Source organism: Adelges cooleyi, unplaced genomic scaffold, assembly GCF_023614345.1.
Source record: "Adelges cooleyi isolate 19-005CV unplaced genomic scaffold, UGA_ACOO_1.1 ACOO_flye_CR_arks_rails_tigmint_CR_PRNA_1, whole genome shotgun sequence".
NCBI classification, from domain to species: domain Eukaryota; kingdom Metazoa; phylum Arthropoda; class Insecta; order Hemiptera; family Adelgidae; genus Adelges; species Adelges cooleyi.
The window spans coordinates 249768-274485 of record NW_026095751.1 but is presented as its reverse complement, the minus strand read 5'-3'; the positions used below and the strand labels follow the sequence as shown (position 1 = coordinate 274485).

General features: G+C 30.1%; 2 protein-coding genes across 3 annotated transcripts in view; one reads left to right on the top strand and one right to left on the bottom strand.

Annotated features, from left to right (window-relative positions):
* Positions 1-18674, top strand: part of LOC126832870 (uncharacterized) — a 20215-nt gene extending 1541 nt beyond the window's left edge. The window contains exons 2-8 of one of the 2 annotated variants that reach the window (XR_007684813.1): positions 14425-14454; positions 14543-14569; positions 14703-14753; positions 15070-15099; positions 15513-15602; positions 16143-16465; positions 18555-18674. Coding sequence is in view for 1 of the 2 variants with exons in the window: in XM_050563895.1 (XP_050419852.1) it covers positions 14425-14454; positions 14543-14569; positions 14703-14753; positions 15070-15099; positions 15513-15602; positions 16143-16381 (467 nt within the window). In the remaining variant the exon portion in view is untranslated. Of the gene's footprint in view, positions 1-14424; positions 14455-14542; positions 14570-14702; positions 14754-15069; positions 15100-15512; positions 15603-16142; positions 16467-18554 lie in introns of those variants that run through there. The other variant, XM_050563895.1, reaches the window with a different exon arrangement.
* On the bottom strand, positions 18092-24718 carry LOC126847859 (uncharacterized). Its single transcript, XM_050588276.1, has 11 exons — positions 24621-24718; positions 24016-24085; positions 23913-23942; positions 23777-23821; positions 21590-21643; positions 21247-21276; positions 21131-21163; positions 20992-21042; positions 20253-20282; positions 19158-19247; positions 18092-18429 (listed from the first exon to the last, which is right to left on the bottom strand). Exons 2-11 carry the CDS (start codon positions 24077-24079, stop codon positions 18164-18166), a joined length of 693 nt encoding a protein of 230 aa, XP_050444233.1. The 5' UTR covers positions 24080-24085; positions 24621-24718; the 3' UTR covers positions 18092-18163.

Here is a 24718-nt window from a genome sequence, read left to right as displayed (position 1 = left end):
TATGAATCGCAATTTTCATCTAGTTGGTACTTTGGGGGGGTAAAAGTTGAAAAAGTTTAACTCTTCACAGGCGAAAGTTGAAAAAACAAAAAAAAAACCGTACGAGTTTTTAAGTTAGAACTTTTACTGGCTATAGCTTCGAGAAAAAGAGTCGGATCGAGTTGAAATTTATAAGAAATATTTATTTAGTATGCCCGCGCACGTCAGTTATATCAAATTTGAATTTAACCCAATGCCCACCCCCCTAGGGGGGGTACAGGTTTTTTTGTTTTTCGGGGTTTTTAGCCGTAGTTTTAAGACCTTTGGGTTGAAAATTTGCCAGTAGTTGGAACTCATATGTATCCATAACATATTAAACGGAAAAATAATTCGGCACTACAGTTTTTTTTTAATAGCCGGAAAACTGTGTTTTCGCAGATTGCGTATATTTTAACAAAAAACACTTAAAATCTTAAAAAAATTGTTATCAAATCATTAAAACAATTTTATGTAGATCTATGCAGAATGATACTATTGAGTTTTGTGCTCAAGTAACACTTTTGACTTTAAGTTGACACAAAGTTCAATTTTTTTTTTTTTTTTACTTAAGTTCTTTCTGGCTGATTAAAATTGAGAACTGATAACAAATTCGTAATCACCGACCCCAAAAACATATAATTTGACCCCTTTTAATGCCTTTTTCACAAAAATCCAGAAAAATGTTTTAGCTTCGATGCAAAGCGAGAAGGTATTGGTTTTACTCTGATGTATGTTTTTTTTTTATCTGTATACACTGTAACTTCTTTAATACTGGACCAATTCCTTCGAATAGCAACTCTATGAATCGCAATTTTCATCTAGTTGGTACTTTGGGGGGGTAAAAGTTGAAAAAGTTTAACTCTTCACAGGCGAAAGTTGAAAAAAACAAAAAAAAAACCGTACGAGTTTTTAAGTTAGAACTTTTACTGGCTATAGCTTCGAGAAAAAGAGTCGGATCGAGTTGAAATTTATAAGAAATATTTATTTAGTATGCCCGCGCACGTCAGTTATATCAAATTTGAATTTAACCCAATGCCCACCCCCCTAGGGGGGGTACAGGTTTTTTTGTTTTTCGGGGTTTTTAGCCGTAGTTTTAAGACCTTTGGGTTGAAAATTTGCCAGTAGTTGGAACTCATATGTATCCATAACATATTAAACGGAAAAATAATTCGGCACTACAGTTTTTTTTTAATAGCCGGAAAACTGTGTTTTCGCAGATTGCGTATATTTTAACAAAAAACACTTAAAATCTTAAAAAAATTGTTATCAAATCATTAAAACAATTTTATGTAGATCTATGCAGAATGATACTATTGAGTTTTGTGCTCAAGTAACACTTTTGACTTTAAGTTGACACAAAGTTCAATTTTTTTTTTTTTTTTACTTAAGTTCTTTCTGGCTGATTAAAATTGAGAACTGATAACAAATTCGTAATCACCGACCCCAAAAACATATAATTTGACCCCTTTTAATGCCTTTTTCACAAAAATCCAGAAAAATGTTTTAGCTTCGATGCAAAGCGAGAAGGTATTGGTTTTACTCTGATGTATGTTTTTTTTTTATCTGTATACACTGTAACTTCTTTAATACTGGACCAATTCCTTCGAATAGCAACTCTATGAATCGCAATTTTCATCTAGTTGGTACTTTGGGGGGGTAAAAGTTGAAAAAGTTTAACTCTTCACAGGCGAAAGTTGAAAAAAACAAAAAAAAAACCGTACGAGTTTTTAAGTTAGAACTTTTACTGGCTATAGCTTCGAGAAAAAGAGTCGGATCGAGTTGAAATTTATAAGAAATATTTATTTAGTATGCCCGCGCACGTCAGTTATATCAAATTTGAATTTAACCCAATGCCCACCCCCCTAGGGGGGGTACAGGTTTTTTTGTTTTTCGGGGTTTTTAGCCGTAGTTTTAAGACCTTTGGGTTGAAAATTTGCCAGTAGTTGGAACTCATATGTATCCATAACATATTAAACGGAAAAATAATTCGGCACTACAGTTTTTTTTTAATAGCCGGAAAACTGTGTTTTCGCAGATTGCGTATATTTTAACAAAAAACACTTAAAATCTTAAAAAAATTGTTATCAAATCATTAAAACAATTTTATGTAGATCTATGCAGAATGATACTATTGAGTTTTGTGCTCAAGTAACACTTTTGACTTTAAGTTGACACAAAGTTCAATTTTTTTTTTTTTTTTACTTAAGTTCTTTCTGGCTGATTAAAATTGAGAACTGATAACAAATTCGTAATCACCGACCCCAAAAACATATAATTTGACCCCTTTTAATGCCTTTTTCACAAAAATCCAGAAAAATGTTTTAGCTTCGATGCAAAGCGAGAAGGTATTGGTTTTACTCTGATGTATGTTTTTTTTTTATCTGTATACACTGTAACTTCTTTAATACTGGACCAATTCCTTCGAATAGCAACTCTATGAATCGCAATTTTCATCTAGTTGGTACTTTGGGGGGGTAAAAGTTGAAAAAGTTTAACTCTTCACAGGCGAAAGTTGAAAAAACAAAAAAAAAACCGTACGAGTTTTTAAGTTAGAACTTTTACTGGCTATAGCTTCGAGAAAAAGAGTCGGATCGAGTTGAAATTTATAAGAAATATTTATTTAGTATGCCCGCGCACGTCAGTTATATCAAATTTGAATTTAACCCAATGCCCACCCCCCTAGGGGGGGTACAGGTTTTTTTGTTTTTCGGGGTTTTTAGCCGTAGTTTTAAGACCTTTGGGTTGAAAATTTGCCAGTAGTTGGAACTCATATGTATCCATAACATATTAAACGGAAAAATAATTCGGCACTACAGTTTTTTTTTAATAGCCGGAAAACTGTGTTTTCGCAGATTGCGTATATTTTAACAAAAAACACTTAAAATCTTAAAAAAATTGTTATCAAATCATTAAAACAATTTTATGTAGATCTATGCAGAATGATACTATTGAGTTTTGTGCTCAAGTAACACTTTTGACTTTAAGTTGACACAAAGTTCAATTTTTTTTTTTTTTTTACTTAAGTTCTTTCTGGCTGATTAAAATTGAGAACTGATAACAAATTCGTAATCACCGACCCCAAAAACATATAATTTGACCCCTTTTAATGCCTTTTTCACAAAAATCCAGAAAAATGTTTTAGCTTCGATGCAAAGCGAGAAGGTATTGGTTTTACTCTGATGTATGTTTTTTTTTTATCTGTATACACTGTAACTTCTTTAATACTGGACCAATTCCTTCGAATAGCAACTCTATGAATCGCAATTTTCATCTAGTTGGTACTTTGGGGGGGTAAAAGTTGAAAAAGTTTAACTCTTCACAGGCGAAAGTTGAAAAAACAAAAAAAAAAACCGTACGAGTTTTTAAGTTAGAACTTTTACTGGCTATAGCTTCGAGAAAAAGAGTCGGATCGAGTTGAAATTTATAAGAAATATTTATTTAGTATGCCCGCGCACGTCAGTTATATCAAATTTGAATTTAACCCAATGCCCACCCCCCTAGGGGGGGTACAGGTTTTTTTGTTTTTCGGGGTTTTTAGCCGTAGTTTTAAGACCTTTGGGTTGAAAATTTGCCAGTAGTTGGAACTCATATGTATCCATAACATATTAAACGGAAAAATAATTCGGCACTACAGTTTTTTTTTAATAGCCGGAAAACTGTGTTTTCGCAGATTGCGTATATTTTAACAAAAAACACTTAAAATCTTAAAAAAATTGTTATCAAATCATTAAAACAATTTTATGTAGATCTATGCAGAATGATACTATTGAGTTTTGTGCTCAAGTAACACTTTTGACTTTAAGTTGACACAAAGTTCAATTTTTTTTTTTTTTTTACTTAAGTTCTTTCTGGCTGATTAAAATTGAGAACTGATAACAAATTCGTAATCACCGACCCCAAAAACATATAATTTGACCCCTTTTAATGCCTTTTTCACAAAAATCCAGAAAAATGTTTTAGCTTCGATGCAAAGCGAGAAGGTATTGGTTTTACTCTGATGTATGTTTTTTTTTTATCTGTATACACTGTAACTTCTTTAATACTGGACCAATTCCTTCGAATAGCAACTCTATGAATCGCAATTTTCATCTAGTTGGTACTTTGGGGGGGTAAAAGTTGAAAAAGTTTAACTCTTCACAGGCGAAAGTTGAAAAAACAAAAAAAAAACCGTACGAGTTTTTAAGTTAGAACTTTTACTGGCTATAGCTTCGAGAAAAAGAGTCGGATCGAGTTGAAATTTATAAGAAATATTTATTTAGTATGCCCGCGCACGTCAGTTATATCAAATTTGAATTTAACCCAATGCCCACCCCCCTAGGGGGGGTACAGGTTTTTTTGTTTTTCGGGGTTTTTAGCCGTAGTTTTAAGACCTTTGGGTTGAAAATTTGCCAGTAGTTGGAACTCATATGTATCCATAACATATTAAACGGAAAAATAATTCGGCACTACAGTTTTTTTTTAATAGCCGGAAAACTGTGTTTTCGCAGATTGCGTATATTTTAACAAAAAACACTTAAAATCTTAAAAAAATTGTTATCAAATCATTAAAACAATTTTATGTAGATCTATGCAGAATGATACTATTGAGTTTTGTGCTCAAGTAACACTTTTGACTTTAAGTTGACACAAAGTTCAATTTTTTTTTTTTTTTTACTTAAGTTCTTTCTGGCTGATTAAAATTGAGAACTGATAACAAATTCGTAATCACCGACCCCAAAAACATATAATTTGACCCCTTTTAATGCCTTTTTCACAAAAATCCAGAAAAATGTTTTAGCTTCGATGCAAAGCGAGAAGGTATTGGTTTTACTCTGATGTATGTTTTTTTTTTATCTGTATACACTGTAACTTCTTTAATACTGGACCAATTCCTTCGAATAGCAACTCTATGAATCGCAATTTTCATCTAGTTGGTACTTTGGGGGGGTAAAAGTTGAAAAAGTTTAACTCTTCACAGGCGAAAGTTGAAAAAACAAAAAAAAAAACCGTACGAGTTTTTAAGTTAGAACTTTTACTGGCTATAGCTTCGAGAAAAAGAGTCGGATCGAGTTGAAATTTATAAGAAATATTTATTTAGTATGCCCGCGCACGTCAGTTATATCAAATTTGAATTTAACCCAATGCCCACCCCCCTAGGGGGGGTACAGGTTTTTTTGTTTTTCGGGGTTTTTAGCCGTAGTTTTAAGACCTTTGGGTTGAAAATTTGCCAGTAGTTGGAACTCATATGTATCCATAACATATTAAACGGAAAAATAATTCGGCACTACAGTTTTTTTTTAATAGCCGGAAAACTGTGTTTTCGCAGATTGCGTATATTTTAACAAAAAACACTTAAAATCTTAAAAAAATTGTTATCAAATCATTAAAACAATTTTATGTAGATCTATGCAGAATGATACTATTGAGTTTTGTGCTCAAGTAACACTTTTGACTTTAAGTTGACACAAAGTTCAATTTTTTTTTTTTTTTTACTTAAGTTCTTTCTGGCTGATTAAAATTGAGAACTGATAACAAATTCGTAATCACCGACCCCAAAAACATATAATTTGACCCCTTTTAATGCCTTTTTCACAAAAATCCAGAAAAATGTTTTAGCTTCGATGCAAAGCGAGAAGGTATTGGTTTTACTCTGATGTATGTTTTTTTTTTATCTGTATACACTGTAACTTCTTTAATACTGGACCAATTCCTTCGAATAGCAACTCTATGAATCGCAATTTTCATCTAGTTGGTACTTTGGGGGGGTAAAAGTTGAAAAAGTTTAACTCTTCACAGGCGAAAGTTGAAAAAACAAAAAAAAAACCGTACGAGTTTTTAAGTTAGAACTTTTACTGGCTATAGCTTCGAGAAAAAGAGTCGGATCGAGTTGAAATTTATAAGAAATATTTATTTAGTATGCCCGCGCACGTCAGTTATATCAAATTTGAATTTAACCCAATGCCCACCCCCCTAGGGGGGGTACAGGTTTTTTTGTTTTTCGGGGTTTTTAGCCGTAGTTTTAAGACCTTTGGGTTGAAAATTTGCCAGTAGTTGGAACTCATATGTATCCATAACATATTAAACGGAAAAATAATTCGGCACTACAGTTTTTTTTTAATAGCCGGAAAACTGTGTTTTCGCAGATTGCGTATATTTTAACAAAAAACACTTAAAATCTTAAAAAAATTGTTATCAAATCATTAAAACAATTTTATGTAGATCTATGCAGAATGATACTATTGAGTTTTGTGCTCAAGTAACACTTTTGACTTTAAGTTGACACAAAGTTCAATTTTTTTTTTTTTTTTACTTAAGTTCTTTCTGGCTGATTAAAATTGAGAACTGATAACAAATTCGTAATCACCGACCCCAAAAACATATAATTTGACCCCTTTTAATGCCTTTTTCACAAAAATCCAGAAAAATGTTTTAGCTTCGATGCAAAGCGAGAAGGTATTGGTTTTACTCTGATGTATGTTTTTTTTTTATCTGTATACACTGTAACTTCTTTAATACTGGACCAATTCCTTCGAATAGCAACTCTATGAATCGCAATTTTCATCTAGTTGGTACTTTGGGGGGGTAAAAGTTGAAAAAGTTTAACTCTTCACAGGCGAAAGTTGAAAAAACAAAAAAAAAAACCGTACGAGTTTTTAAGTTAGAACTTTTACTGGCTATAGCTTCGAGAAAAAGAGTCGGATCGAGTTGAAATTTATAAGAAATATTTATTTAGTATGCCCGCGCACGTCAGTTATATCAAATTTGAATTTAACCCAATGCCCACCCCCCTAGGGGGGGTACAGGTTTTTTTGTTTTTCGGGGTTTTTAGCCGTAGTTTTAAGACCTTTGGGTTGAAAATTTGCCAGTAGTTGGAACTCATATGTATCCATAACATATTAAACGGAAAAATAATTCGGCACTACAGTTTTTTTTTAATAGCCGGAAAACTGTGTTTTCGCAGATTGCGTATATTTTAACAAAAAACACTTAAAATCTTAAAAAAATTGTTATCAAATCATTAAAACAATTTTATGTAGATCTATGCAGAATGATACTATTGAGTTTTGTGCTCAAGTAACACTTTTGACTTTAAGTTGACACAAAGTTCAATTTTTTTTTTTTTTTTACTTAAGTTCTTTCTGGCTGATTAAAATTGAGAACTGATAACAAATTCGTAATCACCGACCCCAAAAACATATAATTTGACCCCTTTTAATGCCTTTTTCACAAAAATCCAGAAAAATGTTTTAGCTTCGATGCAAAGCGAGAAGGTATTGGTTTTACTCTGATGTATGTTTTTTTTTTATCTGTATACACTGTAACTTCTTTAATACTGGACCAATTCCTTCGAATAGCAACTCTATGAATCGCAATTTTCATCTAGTTGGTACTTTGGGGGGGTAAAAGTTGAAAAAGTTTAACTCTTCACAGGCGAAAGTTGAAAAAACAAAAAAAAAACCGTACGAGTTTTTAAGTTAGAACTTTTACTGGCTATAGCTTCGAGAAAAAGAGTCGGATCGAGTTGAAATTTATAAGAAATATTTATTTAGTATGCCCGCGCACGTCAGTTATATCAAATTTGAATTTAACCCAATGCCCACCCCCCTAGGGGGGGTACAGGTTTTTTTGTTTTTCGGGGTTTTTAGCCGTAGTTTTAAGACCTTTGGGTTGAAAATTTGCCAGTAGTTGGAACTCATATGTATCCATAACATATTAAACGGAAAAATAATTCGGCACTACAGTTTTTTTTTAATAGCCGGAAAACTGTGTTTTCGCAGATTGCGTATATTTTAACAAAAAACACTTAAAATCTTAAAAAAATTGTTATCAAATCATTAAAACAATTTTATGTAGATCTATGCAGAATGATACTATTGAGTTTTGTGCTCAAGTAACACTTTTGACTTTAAGTTGACACAAAGTTCAATTTTTTTTTTTTTTTTACTTAAGTTCTTTCTGGCTGATTAAAATTGAGAACTGATAACAAATTCGTAATCACCGACCCCAAAAACATATAATTTGACCCCTTTTAATGCCTTTTTCACAAAAATCCAGAAAAATGTTTTAGCTTCGATGCAAAGCGAGAAGGTATTGGTTTTACTCTGATGTATGTTTTTTTTTTATCTGTATACACTGTAACTTCTTTAATACTGGACCAATTCCTTCGAATAGCAACTCTATGAATCGCAATTTTCATCTAGTTGGTACTTTGGGGGGGTAAAAGTTGAAAAAGTTTAACTCTTCACAGGCGAAAGTTGAAAAAACAAAAAAAAAACCGTACGAGTTTTTAAGTTAGAACTTTTACTGGCTATAGCTTCGAGAAAAAGAGTCGGATCGAGTTGAAATTTATAAGAAATATTTATTTAGTATGCCCGCGCACGTCAGTTATATCAAATTTGAATTTAACCCAATGCCCACCCCCCTAGGGGGGGTACAGGTTTTTTTGTTTTTCGGGGTTTTTAGCCGTAGTTTTAAGACCTTTGGGTTGAAAATTTGCCAGTAGTTGGAACTCATATGTATCCATAACATATTAAACGGAAAAATAATTCGGCACTACAGTTTTTTTTTAATAGCCGGAAAACTGTGTTTTCGCAGATTGCGTATATTTTAACAAAAAACACTTAAAATCTTAAAAAAATTGTTATCAAATCATTAAAACAATTTTATGTAGATCTATGCAGAATGATACTATTGAGTTTTGTGCTCAAGTAACACTTTTGACTTTAAGTTGACACAAAGTTCAATTTTTTTTTTTTTTTTACTTAAGTTCTTTCTGGCTGATTAAAATTGAGAACTGATAACAAATTCGTAATCACCGACCCCAAAAACATATAATTTGACCCCTTTTAATGCCTTTTTCACAAAAATCCAGAAAAATGTTTTAGCTTCGATGCAAAGCGAGAAGGTATTGGTTTTACTCTGATGTATGTTTTTTTTTTATCTGTATACACTGTAACTTCTTTAATACTGGACCAATTCCTTCGAATAGCAACTCTATGAATCGCAATTTTCATCTAGTTGGTACTTTGGGGGGGTAAAAGTTGAAAAAGTTTAACTCTTCACAGGCGAAAGTTGAAAAAACAAAAAAAAAACCGTACGAGTTTTTAAGTTAGAACTTTTACTGGCTATAGCTTCGAGAAAAAGAGTCGGATCGAGTTGAAATTTATAAGAAATATTTATTTAGTATGCCCGCGCACGTCAGTTATATCAAATTTGAATTTAACCCAATGCCCACCCCCCTAGGGGGGGTACAGGTTTTTTTGTTTTTCGGGGTTTTTAGCCGTAGTTTTAAGACCTTTGGGTTGAAAATTTGCCAGTAGTTGGAACTCATATGTATCCATAACATATTAAACGGAAAAATAATTCGGCACTACAGTTTTTTTTTAATAGCCGGAAAACTGTGTTTTCGCAGATTGCGTATATTTTAACAAAAAACACTTAAAATCTTAAAAAAATTGTTATCAAATCATTAAAACAATTTTATGTAGATCTATGCAGAATGATACTATTGAGTTTTGTGCTCAAGTAACACTTTTGACTTTAAGTTGACACAAAGTTCAATTTTTTTTTTTTTTTTACTTAAGTTCTTTCTGGCTGATTAAAATTGAGAACTGATAACAAATTCGTAATCACCGACCCCAAAAACATATAATTTGACCCCTTTTAATGCCTTTTTCACAAAAATCCAGAAAAATGTTTTAGCTTCGATGCAAAGCGAGAAGGTATTGGTTTTACTCTGATGTATGTTTTTTTTTTATCTGTATACACTGTAACTTCTTTAATACTGGACCAATTCCTTCGAATAGCAACTCTATGAATCGCAATTTTCATCTAGTTGGTACTTTGGGGGGGTAAAAGTTGAAAAAGTTTAACTCTTCACAGGCGAAAGTTGAAAAAACAAAAAAAAAAACCGTACGAGTTTTTAAGTTAGAACTTTTACTGGCTATAGCTTCGAGAAAAAGAGTCGGATCGAGTTGAAATTTATAAGAAATATTTATTTAGTATGCCCGCGCACGTCAGTTATATCAAATTTGAATTTAACCCAATGCCCACCCCCCTAGGGGGGGTACAGGTTTTTTTGTTTTTCGGGGTTTTTAGCCGTAGTTTTAAGACCTTTGGGTTGAAAATTTGCCAGTAGTTGGAACTCATATGTATCCATAACATATTAAACGGAAAAATAATTCGGCACTACAGTTTTTTTTTAATAGCCGGAAAACTGTGTTTTCGCAGATTGCGTATATTTTAACAAAAAACACTTAAAATCTTAAAAAAATTGTTATCAAATCATTAAAACAATTTTATGTAGATCTATGCAGAATGATACTATTGAGTTTTGTGCTCAAGTAACACTTTTGACTTTAAGTTGACACAAAGTTCAATTTTTTTTTTTTTTTTACTTAAGTTCTTTCTGGCTGATTAAAATTGAGAACTGATAACAAATTCGTAATCACCGACCCCAAAAACATATAATTTGACCCCTTTTAATGCCTTTTTCACAAAAATCCAGAAAAATGTTTTAGCTTCGATGCAAAGCGAGAAGGTATTGGTTTTACTCTGATGTATGTTTTTTTTTTATCTGTATACACTGTAACTTCTTTAATACTGGACCAATTCCTTCGAATAGCAACTCTATGAATCGCAATTTTCATCTAGTTGGTACTTTGGGGGGGTAAAAGTTGAAAAAGTTTAACTCTTCACAGGCGAAAGTTGAAAAAACAAAAAAAAAACCGTACGAGTTTTTAAGTTAGAACTTTTACTGGCTATAGCTTCGAGAAAAAGAGTCGGATCGAGTTGAAATTTATAAGAAATATTTATTTAGTATGCCCGCGCACGTCAGTTATATCAAATTTGAATTTAACCCAATGCCCACCCCCCTAGGGGGGGTACAGGTTTTTTTGTTTTTCGGGGTTTTTAGCCGTAGTTTTAAGACCTTTGGGTTGAAAATTTGCCAGTAGTTGGAACTCATATGTATCCATAACATATTAAACGGAAAAATAATTCGGCACTACAGTTTTTTTTTAATAGCCGGAAAACTGTGTTTTCGCAGATTGCGTATATTTTAACAAAAAACACTTAAAATCTTAAAAAAATTGTTATCAAATCATTAAAACAATTTTATGTAGATCTATGCAGAATGATACTATTGAGTTTTGTGCTCAAGTAACACTTTTGACTTTAAGTTGACACAAAGTTCAATTTTTTTTTTTTTTTTACTTAAGTTCTTTCTGGCTGATTAAAATTGAGAACTGATAACAAATTCGTAATCACCGACCCCAAAAACATATAATTTGACCCCTTTTAATGCCTTTTTCACAAAAATCCAGAAAAATGTTTTAGCTTCGATGCAAAGCGAGAAGGTATTGGTTTTACTCTGATGTATGTTTTTTTTTTATCTGTATACACTGTAACTTCTTTAATACTGGACCAATTCCTTCGAATAGCAACTCTATGAATCGCAATTTTCATCTAGTTGGTACTTTGGGGGGGTAAAAGTTGAAAAAGTTTAACTCTTCACAGGCGAAAGTTGAAAAAACAAAAAAAAAACCGTACGAGTTTTTAAGTTAGAACTTTTACTGGCTATAGCTTCGAGAAAAAGAGTCGGATCGAGTTGAAATTTATAAGAAATATTTATTTAGTATGCCCGCGCACGTCAGTTATATCAAATTTGAATTTAACCCAATGCCCACCCCCCTAGGGGGGGTACAGGTTTTTTTGTTTTTCGGGGTTTTTAGCCGTAGTTTTAAGACCTTTGGGTTGAAAATTTGCCAGTAGTTGGAACTCATATGTATCCATAACATATTAAACGGAAAAATAATTCGGCACTACAGTTTTTTTTTAATAGCCGGAAAACTGTGTTTTCGCAGATTGCGTATATTTTAACAAAAAACACTTAAAATCTTAAAAAAATTGTTATCAAATCATTAAAACAATTTTATGTAGATCTATGCAGAATGATACTATTGAGTTTTGTGCTCAAGTAACACTTTTGACTTTAAGTTGACACAAAGTTCAATTTTTTTTTTTTTTTTTTTTTTAAGTACAAACGCACTCTACCAGATGTGAGAAACGAAAAAAAAAAAGTATAATTTTTTGTTCTATTGGCATCATCGTGTGTACGAACGGCATATTGATGCGCGCTCTTATCTGCTCCGTAATGAATTATGAAATCAGTTATGATAGAAAATATTGTATGTCGTTTCAAATAGTATTTTTAAATCTCTACAAAAACGCTAGTTTTTATTCTGGTTGTAACTTGTATTGCGCTGTATAAAACTTTTATGACGTAGTTGATGTTTATTTTATCAATTTTCATTATTTAATAAAAAACAATTTGTCAACAGAATATAACTAACTGGGTGTGGATTTTATTAAGTCACAGTTGATATAAAATCGATTTGGACTTGAACTTTTTGCGGAATGACTGAATTTAATTTAAGTAACTAATTTAATTTTAATTGGCAGCCATTACGTGAGAAATGATAACATGAGTTGTTTATACTATAGTGTATAGTTGTTGTAATTATCAATTTTCGAGACAAAATAATATTCGATCGTGACCATATAAACGCCCGATCGCGTTATCAACTGTCCACCGTCTTATGTACACGGTACAGGTGGGAACGAAAAACCCCTTATCGGCCCGAGCCGGTCATGGAGTGTGAGAGAGAGGTCGGGGGGTGATGACATTTGTAGGTAGTTGCCAGTCAGTATTCGATAATTCGATTATCAGTTATTGATTTAAAATTGATCCGGAGTGTCAATCCGCTGTCGTTCCGAGTATTATTATTTTTATTTACATATTGTAAAAAAAAAGTGAACTCTTCCTTTCATTTTCCTGGTATTCTTCTTTTAAAAATCGGGTTTCCTCTGACCTAATCTCACAAGTGCACATTCAAGTGCATAAAACAATTATTATTAGTAAAAATTGCTTACTTATACATTTTCAGTACATCTTTTCTTGAAATTATTGAAATTTAATATCTGTCCAGGTCGGCGTTCCTCAGATAGCCAACAAAAAAATTGCTCTCACCTCTCCCTTTTGTAACTAAAAAGTATAAATAATAATTTATAACCAATAATGATTATCTTGACTTGCCCAGAAAAATCACTATTTCATTTTCCTTCTTCCACCTTGGTCACAATAAATATTATCTTCTTTTCTACTTTTATTTCTATTAAACCTATTTCAAACTTCTCACGAAAAAAACCTGAATATTCATAAATTTGTTGTAAATTAATTAAAAAAAAAAAATATATTAATGTAATATTTCAAATTTGTGACTTGTGTCGTTTTTTAAATGACTGATAAAATTACAAAATAGAAGCATCAAAGCGTTAATTTGAAAGTGATTTTATCCGAGAGGACTAGTATAGTAGAGTATTGGCATAATGTAATCAAAGCAATGAGGAAACGGAGAGGTCACAGGTCTACAAGAATTATTATAAATAAAAGTGATAAAATTGAATAAAATCGCTTTCAAATAAACGCTTTGATGCTTCTATTTTGTAATTTTATCAGTCATTTAAAAAACGACACAAGTCACAAATTTGAAATATTACACTAGCCACAAGAAACTTCATAAATATATTTTGCAGTGATTCAAATTTCTTGTACTCAACATTTGTATTAAATATGAGTCTGACAAATTGAGTTTTCACACAGAATACGTAGCTAAGTATATAATTATTACATTTGATAAAAAGACAGTTTTGAAAAATCGGTGACCTAAGTCGTTTTTGAATTGGCCGATTCAATTTATTACTTTCTAACTTTCCTAGCTTACACTGTGCTTGGTTTAGATTGTACTGCCTTGAAAATACTAACTACCGATTTGCATCGAAGCGTTTTTTCGAAAGTGATTTTATCACTTTCAGATTTAAAAATTCCTATAAACCTGTGACCTCCCCGTCCCCACTATGCTCCGTCCCCACTATGCCCCGACCCCACTGTACTGGTTTTTTTGTTTGTCTATATTTTAATATTGGATAAAATTCCAAATTTTATCTTTATTAGTACTCCACTACCCATTCTAAATTTTAAACATTAAAAATAATTATTCAAAACTAGTTATTGACCAGTAGAATTATATATTATGGTACTTCACCATTTAAATTTCAAAAGTTGATAAAGCCCTAGTAAATAGAAAAGAACATACAAATTTAAATGTTTTCTAATATTGTAATATAACATAAACAAATATATATTAAAAAGAAAAACTATAAACTTATTTTAAGAAAAAAACTAGTTTAAGGCATTAAAAGAATCGCCTGGTATTGACATAAAGTTTCTACTATATTTAATTTAGTCAAGCTCATTTATCCCAAATTTCTAATTTACAAGTTTCTTCTACTTTGACCTTCTTCTTTAAACTTTAAAACTGAAAATTAAATACAATAGCTTAAATATGCATGCACTGTTCGTTTCAGACACAATGAATTTAATGCTCACTATACCGGGTAATATCATTAGTTGCATATTATTAAAATATTTTACTTCAGTTGTTTTGTATTCATTAAGTATTACATACTTTTGTGTTAATTTTAGAATTTGCAGCAACTGACAAAATATATGGTAAATACATTTTTTGTATATCATTATAATATACATACACAGATTCATTATTCATATATATTAAAAATAATTAAATAATGGTTTTGGTCATAAGGTTCAAGTACATTAAAATGTAATTTGTTTTTAATTTCAGAATGTGTGCTAGTTCAGAGAAAATTGCAATCAGAAATAACAGTTGAATTATGTAAATATAAAATTTAACATTTCTAGAAACTTTAAATACTATAGAAATTCGATTATAATTAAAAGCCACCTGTTTTATAGCTAATAATATTATAAACTACACATCTATGTCGCTTAAGATTTTGGAAATCATTCGAAGTACAAATTGAATTGTCCACTATAACATTACTATAACAATTAGTTTAATGGAAACAAAAACTATTGCGTTGGTTAACTGATCTAATTAATTTCAGTTTTAAAGTGACTGTTATAGATAAAATATAAAATCGGTTTGAATGATCTGTATAATTATTTCATATTTTTTTTTTTTGTTTCAGTTATTCCTATACCTGAAGTTCAAGATAAATGTAATTTCAAAATAATTAGATAAGTAGTAAATATACTTTAAGGACCTTAATCTCGTTAACATTAAACTTAATTACCCCGTTCTTTGCAAAAATTCGTTCAAGTCTTTTTATTTTTATATGTAACTACGAAGATGCTAATGCTCCTATATCTCGTCTCATACGTTTAACCAACGAAGATATCAACTTTCTTTTAGCCAAGATTCTTCCAAGAGTTTTCTCTTTAGGTGTTGTTTATAACAAAAGGCCAAGCTGAATTTATTTTGCTCCTTATCTACTTAAAGTTTAATACAATGTTAATGTGTTATATATTCTCTGAGCATCGTGTATAGAATAAATACTTTTTTGAGTTTCAATACTAATGTCAGGTTGTACAAAAAGTTTTTGATAACATAGTTCATCATATAATTTTACAGTTGTTCAAATATTAAAATTGAGTGATCTTGGAAAAAAGAGAAGAACATTTTCTAAAGCAGCTTTAAAGAATTTAATCATCCGTGCACTAGGTAAACACTATTATACCGAGTTATATTGGTAATATTATTGCGTGTATAAAATAATTGATAATAATACTTATTTTACAAACATAATTAATATCGTAGATGAATTCTAATTACAGTAAAAATTAATTTTTTACTGTAATAAAATTACAAAACTCACACATCACATTATTTTTATATTGAACTATGTTTTCCGAATATACAATTATTGTAAAAATTACCATTAGAATTTGGCCTTATAATCTAGTTCTTTTCATTTAATTGCCTATAGGGGCCGTCGCTTATGCGATACATTAACATAAAACTTCTGAGTTCCTATACTGTACGTCCGTGTTTCTGTCATTTAAAGAAGTTATTGTTGAAAAGTACTTCAATACAGATGCCATGTATATTGTATTACTCTTTATAATTTATTTTCTACCTGTTATACTTGTAGCTTGCACAATAATAAAAAGTAGCACATAGTAATAAATATTAATATTAATATTTATAAAAATATTTGGAATATTTGGAAATTTAACAAAAAAATGTTTTCTAATTTTTCAGATGGAAACAAACCAGATGTCTCTTTAGTGCAGCTGTGTACCTATATTGGATTGTGGACGAGTACAAAAATACCAAGCCACTATATAAAAGATGTTTCAATAGACGGCGAGAATGGTGTTTGCATTTTACTAGATAAAGATAACTGCGTTAAAAAATACAGATCCTTTGATGGCATATATTATCAAGTAGACGTCGATGACATTGACCATCGTATAGTAAAACTTCAAGAACAGTTATAATAATTTAGATCTAGGTTCAAAATTATGGCTCATCGTAATTTATACCAATATTAACTATTATTTCAACAATAATAAACCAAAATGGTAAACAGTTAAAACTATTCGTCATTGTAGTCATTAAACGTACACGTCGCTTAAGAATAATTTAATGTATGTTTTGTACATATTCAAAAGAAGACAATTGAAAAAACAATTAAAATATCTGTGCGCGCGTATTCCTATTGTAGAATATTGTCGAATGATGATTTATTACACTATTTGATAATTTAACCTATCAAGCTGTTATAATAATTGCACACACAAAAGCAAAAAAAAAAAAATCAAAAACTTGGATAGCAGTAATTTTATTTAAAACTCTTAACTACATTAAAAATTCTGAAAAAAACAAAACTATTTAATAATATACTAAACCGTACGTTTGATAACCATTCAACTTTTAACTTTAACCTCCTGGAAAATAGTTGATGTTTTTATCCGACAGTTGTTTAAAAATTCAATTTCATCATAACCCCCATTTCTTATGTCTCCTTTGTTCTAATATTCAATTAAGTAAATTTTTAATATGCTTATTTTCGATGCAAAAATTTAATTTTTTATACAAACATTTGGTTTTATGTTAAATGTTTTTAAATTTGTTAAAAAAGTTAAGTTTGTACATTTTTCTACAAAAACTTATTTCTAGTTTATGTGTGATTACTTATATATTTATGAGGTGTGAACGTCCCACTTTTCGAATTGACGGGATTTATTTTTTATCAATCCTACAATCTCCCTGGAATCCAGTACGACAGCTTATTGTAAAAATATCTTTCCCCTGTTGGTTACGCAGAAAGATCTTTACGATAAACACGAATTTAAATCGGCACCTGTCTGAAGTCCCCAATGGGAACAAGCTTACAAACAAAATATGGCTTTTATGTGTATGGCTTTTGTAAATTCATATTACAGCACAGCGGTCGATAGCCCGGGCTTACACTCTGGATTGCGCAAAATTTACTTTAATGATATGGCGTCTTTATTTATTGCTGATTGTACTCAACAAAACGATTTGATCAAAACTTCACCTGCCGAATTACGCATCGATTTTACAACAAAAGACAATGTACCAGAGTCGACTGCCGCTTATTGCCTTATCCCACACGATAAACTTGTCGAATACAATGCTTTCAATACTTTTTTTTCAGTACAATAATACTCATTGACAATATTAAATATACATTACAGTTTTTTTTTACACATAAAACTAATGAATTCTTGTTTTTTTTTTTTTTTTATAAAAAACCGTGTATTCTTTGCTAGTCCCTGTTCTTATATCTACATCCTCTTATCGGTTCATAATTAGGATGTTATTATTGGGATTCTTATCAGGGAGTGCCATTTCAGGGAGGTTGTTGGGTGGTATTGATAAAAAAATAATCCCATTAATCCGAAAAGTGGGACGTTTCCACCCCATATGTGGGACAACCCTTTGTCATCGATATTAGGGACTTTTTGCTTTCAAAAAAATAAAACTAAATGCATTGACGCAATACCATCCTTCGCAAAAACAACAAAACCAAGCCTAAAAATCTACTTTCTTACAAAATAAAGCCCTATACACGCAAAAGTAGTTATAATAATAATAGTAATGAGTGAAATCAATAAAAGTATGAAATACTGTTTATTATTAAATACATTTGATTCGTTTACAATGTAGATTTTAGTGCACTACGTAAAATATATTAAAATATAATAGTAATTTTAACGTAACATTTTTATAGAGTTAAACATTTGACTACCAGTCTAAAGTATTGATAACTGCACCACAAGTTCTATTAATTTATTATCAATGTTATTAACGTCTACCAGACAAAATTCATCATTAATTTTTCTATATTTTATATCATGATCGGCTGTATTTGTTAAGATACACATATTAAAAATAACTTCAATTCTAGTAGCTTTTATATATAATAATGGGTCTAGCGTACTCATCCATAAGCCTATAAAACGACACAACTGACCAAACTTAATTATCTGGATTCCAGTTACAATTGGTTCATTTGCATCTAAAATTTAAAAAAAAACAATCACTTTATTTTGTTGTGCAGAACGTGTATAAAATATATAAATATATATGTATATATATATATATATATATATATAATATTTAATTAGTATCTATGTTGTACAGAAATGCTGCACAAACTCGATGAAAAGCAATAATGCAGTGGACACTCAGTATACCATAACCTATCGTGTATCGAAAAACTTATTTTACATTAAGCTGATGTTTTAAATTATTCAATATAACTCTGTGTATTTTACTAAACGTAAGTATGTAAATGATGACTAGTTATTATACAAATTTCGTACTCTACTCATCACTTATTAAGTTATGAAATCAAATAAGATGTATTTACTTTTTTTTTAAATATTGCCAATAAATACAGTCCATAAGCAATGAAGAGCAAGAACTCAAATTAAAAGACATATTCTAATAAAAATATTTACAATAATTGTATGTTAGGACAACATACAATATAATTTATTATATGTTGAGTGATCTATACATTAATTACAATAAAAAAAAAAAAATTTGTGTGTTACTGTGATTATAATTAATCTATGATAATTATGTTCTAAAAAATGCATTATTATTATTATTACTATTAATAAATTCTTATTGAAAAATGATTTTATATTTATAAATGTATTGTTTCAATAGTATATAACATATTGTATATGTTTTAATGTTAAAAACGCTGTACCATTATTACTCTAAAATAATATTTACTTAGTGCTCGGATGATGATATTTTTTAAAGCTTCTTTAGTAAGAACTCTTCTCGCATCTCCAAGTTCGGACAAGTTTAAGTTTGCAAAATCTGCAAAAATTAAGAAAAAAATTAAGTTAGTTATGAACTTGGCTTTGAGGTTTTAATTAGAGTTTTAATTTTGGAAAATGACCAACAAACCCGCCGCACTAGAATGGCAATATTTATTAGGCATAAGTACTGGGGTCTTATGTGTGGAATGTGCAATGTACTGATGAGCGTCATCTTGCAGGGCTAATAATTTTGCTTATAATTATTAAATATTATTTTTTTTAATTAAATTATTTAGCGGATTGAAACGCAGTTGGTGCTGGGACTTACATACTTATAACAGGAAACAAAAAAATATATATACAATTTTATTGAAGTTTCGTCGTAGACGGAAAAATCGTGTTACTTGATTATGTTAGTTCACCTAATAATATAATTTTTTTTAAAAACCTCTTAGTCAAAATTCGTTGCTCTCTATGCAATTTCTCATCTCTTTTTTTTATTTAGGAACATTTTTTTGGACCAAAAGAACAAATTATTATGGTAACAAGAAGAAACCTAAAACGTTGTTTTGGTTCATTCTAATATGTATGTTATAATATACACACATAAAACTACTGTAAAATCGTTTGTTAAATATACAAAATGTACAAAATCAAATTTTTTGTGGGCCCTCTTAGAGATTTAAGTTTCGATACTATTTAGGGATCGGCGGCTATAGTGGTCGGTAACATTTTGAGTTTTTAATTTTCATTTAATTATATACTTTTTATTAATTGTAAAAACATTTCACTTTGATAGGAAGCCGTAATGCTAAAATCATATCCATGATTAAATAATTTTCCAAAAATCGGAGAAAATAACTAAAGTTATTTTTATTTGTTATGTTGTGAGTAGGTGAAAATGTATTTATGACATTCAAAATATTATAGTTAGTCTCACACACTTTCCAACTAAAAGTTTACTTTGTTTCATTTATCGTGCACAGACAAAATACAAATACAATTGTGGGATTTAAAACAAGCCTGAAGGTTTATTTATTACTATTGAATAAATCGAAATTACCTTGATCTGGAACATCAGGTATAGGAAGACCTGTAAGAAATATATGGAATATCCAATAGTTATACAGTTTATAAAAACCATTTTTTTTTTAAATTGTATTCATAAGAGTCAAGCTAAAAGCGAGATTTAAAAGACCAATAATTAATCATTGGAAAATATTGTGTTCATATTAAACTAACTCTAACAGCAACGTTTGTATGAACGATTGGAGTTGTATTTCGAACGATCATCAAAAGTCGATGTTGGAAAAATAGAAATTTAAAGCAATATTTATTAACTGAAGTATAATTTTTTATTTGACATAAAATACCAAGTTTGAACACTACTTTACATACATTTAAAATTAAAATATGCAGTCTTGACAAAGATATGTGCTTAACTGTTGAACGCTCTCTAACAAATAATCCTTCGATTTAGCACTAGTTTTTGTTATCTGGAATTTTCTGTACAAATTTCATGGAATCCGTCAAGTGGATTTGAAAATATAGTTGTTACCGTTTTTAAAAAACGCGTTTAAAGTTTAACTAAATGCTTTTGAAGTTTTTGAAAAAAAAATGGAGACAATTGTTAAAGTTCAGTAAAATTTCAAGTACAATAAATTCAATAAAAAATAAATAAAATTTTTCTATAAAATCTGAGTACTTATGAAAATTATCATAATTTTTCTTTAAATCAAAGTAATTCTTATCAATTTTTAATTGTTGTACGATCGCTTAGGAATGTTAAATGTTATAATTACCGGTAACAGCAGTTATTTCATCTTGCATAGCTCTCTGTTGATCTATGGATTCTAAAATTTGAATAAAAAAAATTTTCAATATAATATAAGTTTCTTATGATTAATTGCAATACAAATTTGGAACTATAATTGTGGTTACCATCTAGGTCAGCGTTAGTAAGGCTTGCACGTTCTGAAATGATTACGAAAACATTTTATACATAATAAATATCAAAGAAGTGTGTGAAAATATTTCCATAAAACGAAAATAATTACCCGGTACAGTGACCATAAAATTCATAACAACTGAAATTAAAATTACATTAGTTAATGGTATTAAGCTTAATTTTGTAAACAATAATAGTTTAGAAAACAAAGATTACGGTGGAAAATATATGCATAATAACATATATAACATATATATTAACACAATCAACCTTAGTGTCGTTTTCCAACAAGAAATGTAAAATTTTGGTTGCAAATTATGCATGACACGAATCACTGACAAATTTACATAAAGCTGATTTTTTTTTTAAACATTTGTATAGTTTTTAAATACGATTTCCTACTTGCAATCTTTTTTTGAATTGTTTTTTTAAGATTAAATAGTGATTTTTACCATATCCGATTACAGATTCTTCGACCATTGTTTCAATCACACGCTCCAATTCATCTAGCATAAATAAATAAATGTTAAAGCTATACAAAAATTGCAAAAAAAGTCATATGGGATATAAAAATTATCAGAGTTCAATTAAAGTGTAATGGTTTAATCATTAAACCATGATTTAATTAATACAAAATAAAGTACAAAGTATAAAGAAAAAAATAAGTAAACAGGAATAATCAAGTAATTTTAAAACTCAAAGTGAAGATTGTCACAAGTGTAATGTAAGAAAACCAAAAGAAATAAAACAAAAAGAAAAAATCCGAGTATCCACACTACAAGTGTATACATAGGAACATAGATGTCTTATTGCAGAGTAAATGTTGAATTTAAGTATATCCAAATAACTGATTTTTTTTATTTTTATAGTTTTTAATTTTTTTTTGTTTGGAATCCAAAACTTGTTTTACACTTATTTTCTATTTACATCGTTATTTACGATCGGTACTCATGATATCGACTAATTCGGCTCCGTTTGGTTCGCGTAAATCGGCATTTAGATCACAGCCATATAGATCAATTTATAAGTTTTAAAGACCGCTGAACCAAAATGTTGCATCAGTTTTTAAATTAGTCCCCAACTAGGGGGGTTAGGAGGACTAATAACCATAAAATTATAAAAAAAGTCTAATATCTTCTAAGTTATTGACTGGTACATAGTTAACCAATCACCCGGTATAGAGAACACAATTCAATCATAATATTATACGTATCTGTTGCCACCACAAGCTACCTGCTTTTTAACTTTATTCCTTTCCAAACGTAGTTTGATTAAATTCCAAGCAGACACTTGGTTGGATTAACAAACAAAACAATATCCTTGTATTGTGATTTAGTGGAAACACGTGAAATTTGAGCTTGATTTTCTTGAAATATATACACATATACCCCTTGTGTTCCAATATTTTTTACTCTTTAATATTCCTAATTTTTTACAAAATTTCAATTTGAGTCATTGGCCTTTAAAACTTATAAATTGATGTAAAATATTTAAAAAATGGGTAAAATGTATTAATTTATGCGAGGTAGTTTTCATTTCGTCCCATTGTTCAGCGGATCAACCCTCGCACATGGCGTATATCTATAATACAATATATTAATACCTCTTTGTGTATAAATTTCTTCTGTTCGTGTGAATGTATGCAAACTCCTCCTAAACGGCTGGACAGATATTTATGAAATTTTGTGCGCGCGATGAAGTTGATTCGAGAAAGGTTTATGCACGGTAAATATATATAATGGACGGTATAGGGGATTCAAACAACAAATAACACAGAACCAAATTATTATAACAAAATTACTGTTCAGAGAAAACAACTATATTATACAATAAGATCTTATCCACTGGCCAGCTTGCTAAAGTTTACAGCTAATAAGTTTATTACTTAACAACTAACATAGTATAATACAAGAATGCAAATCAAATAGGTATATTTACAGTGGGTACAAGTCCAGGTGCGGCAGGCTGGTCGGTCGATAGGTATCGAAGATTGTCCGTACAATTCGAAACGGTCGAATAAGTGAACTCAAAGGCAAACAAACGGTCCAATTCAAGAGAAATACGACGGCGTGGTAACAACAATAGTAGTAGTATTAGTATTGGTAATGATACGGTACGGTCGGTGGTGTTGGGCACAGGTGGTGGTGTGTGTGGCAGCCGCGATAACGCCCGAACAGTTTAGAATCAAAATTTGATCCGATAGAACATGGTTAACTATGATTATCGATAGTATCAATAGTTATCAATACATCTCTATGGTTTTTCATACCACAGGGATACAGTGATCCGATCAGCTGATTGTGTGTCTGTTATAATACACGGGCAACGCCGAGACGGGACAACAGCTTGTATTATTATAATATGACACATATTATACATATATTATTGTATGATATATATTATACATATATACACGCACTCGACAAAAGTAAAATGCACGCACGCACACCTGCAATCAAAAAACCACAGCCGTCGCGTCACCTCCTCCCCACCCCTACCATTCATCCAGCTCTGCCCCCGATGAGTGTGACACATCGCGTTACGTTTCGGACAAATTTTCAGGATGACCCCCAGTGGTAACACATATTCATGTCAATATATGTGTACTAGTATGTTAGCTTAAAATACATATATATTACTTCCATTTTCATCACTATTGTCAAAAGCGTCCTGGATGTATACGTCTGCAGTATTTTTTTTTTTTAATTATGAAAAAAAACAGTAAAATTAAAATATATTTTGTTATTTTGTACAAAAAAAAAAAATGTTACTGACTTGTAATGGCTACCTCCATTTTAAAAGGTGCTGTAAAAAAATGTTTAGTTTTATTTAAATTTCAACTACTTTAAGTAGGTTAGTGTGAAATTTAAATAATTACTTAGGTTAATTAATGCCAGAACATTTACAAGGAAGAATGATGTTAAAACACAGAGAAGTTTCATTTTTTTCTGAAAATAAATTTAAAAGCAATCTGTAATAGCTACAGTCTGGTCTGGCAAGGAGATGAAAAGGTTTTGACTTTACAACAATGTATTTTAATTGGTAAATTGTATTATTTTCCACTAGGCTGGTCAAAGGTTTGACTAACTAGCTATTAAAGCCCCCTTTTCTAGAACTTCCGTAGTTCGCATTTTTATGGCTAAAAATCTAAACTGTATATTATTTTTTAGCTTGTTGAAAAGTAATCATAATAACAATAATAATAATAGTAGGAATAAAAGTCACAGTTACAAGCAGTTGTACAACTTGTTGCGTAGTGAAATAATAAATATAAAATGCAATTACTCAAATAACTAAAAAATATAATAAAAAATTATTAGTCAAATAAATAAACAAACTAAATTTTTAACTTATTATTTAACTATTAATCATTCTTATTAGAGTTGTCTTTTAAGAAGACTTTATTATACACTCAATTTTAGAAATGAAAATGCAATTTTTTTTCTTGAATACGCATAATCATATTTTTAAATGTTTTCATACCTGATTTAAAGCGTCCTTACAATTTTTCAAGCTGGAAGTTATACCTATGTAAAATATGAAATAATAATTTGTTAGTAAGAGCTCGTTTAACTGTTTCA

What these genes read in the sequence shown, in the direction of transcription:
- LOC126847859 (XM_050588276.1), bottom strand. Translation starts at nt 24,079, where the DNA reads ATGAAACTTCTCTGTGTTTTAACATCATTCTTCCTTGTAAATGTTCTG. An exon ending in CAATAGTGATGAAAATGGAA is followed by an intron (nt 21,644 to 23,776) that starts GTAATATATATG and finishes TATTTATGCTAG; the next exon opens with ATGAATTGGAGCGTGTGATT. An exon ending in TATCATCATCCGAGCACTAA is followed by an intron (nt 18,430 to 19,157) that starts GTAAATATTATT and finishes TTTAAATTTTAG; the next exon opens with ATGCAAATGAACCAATTGTA.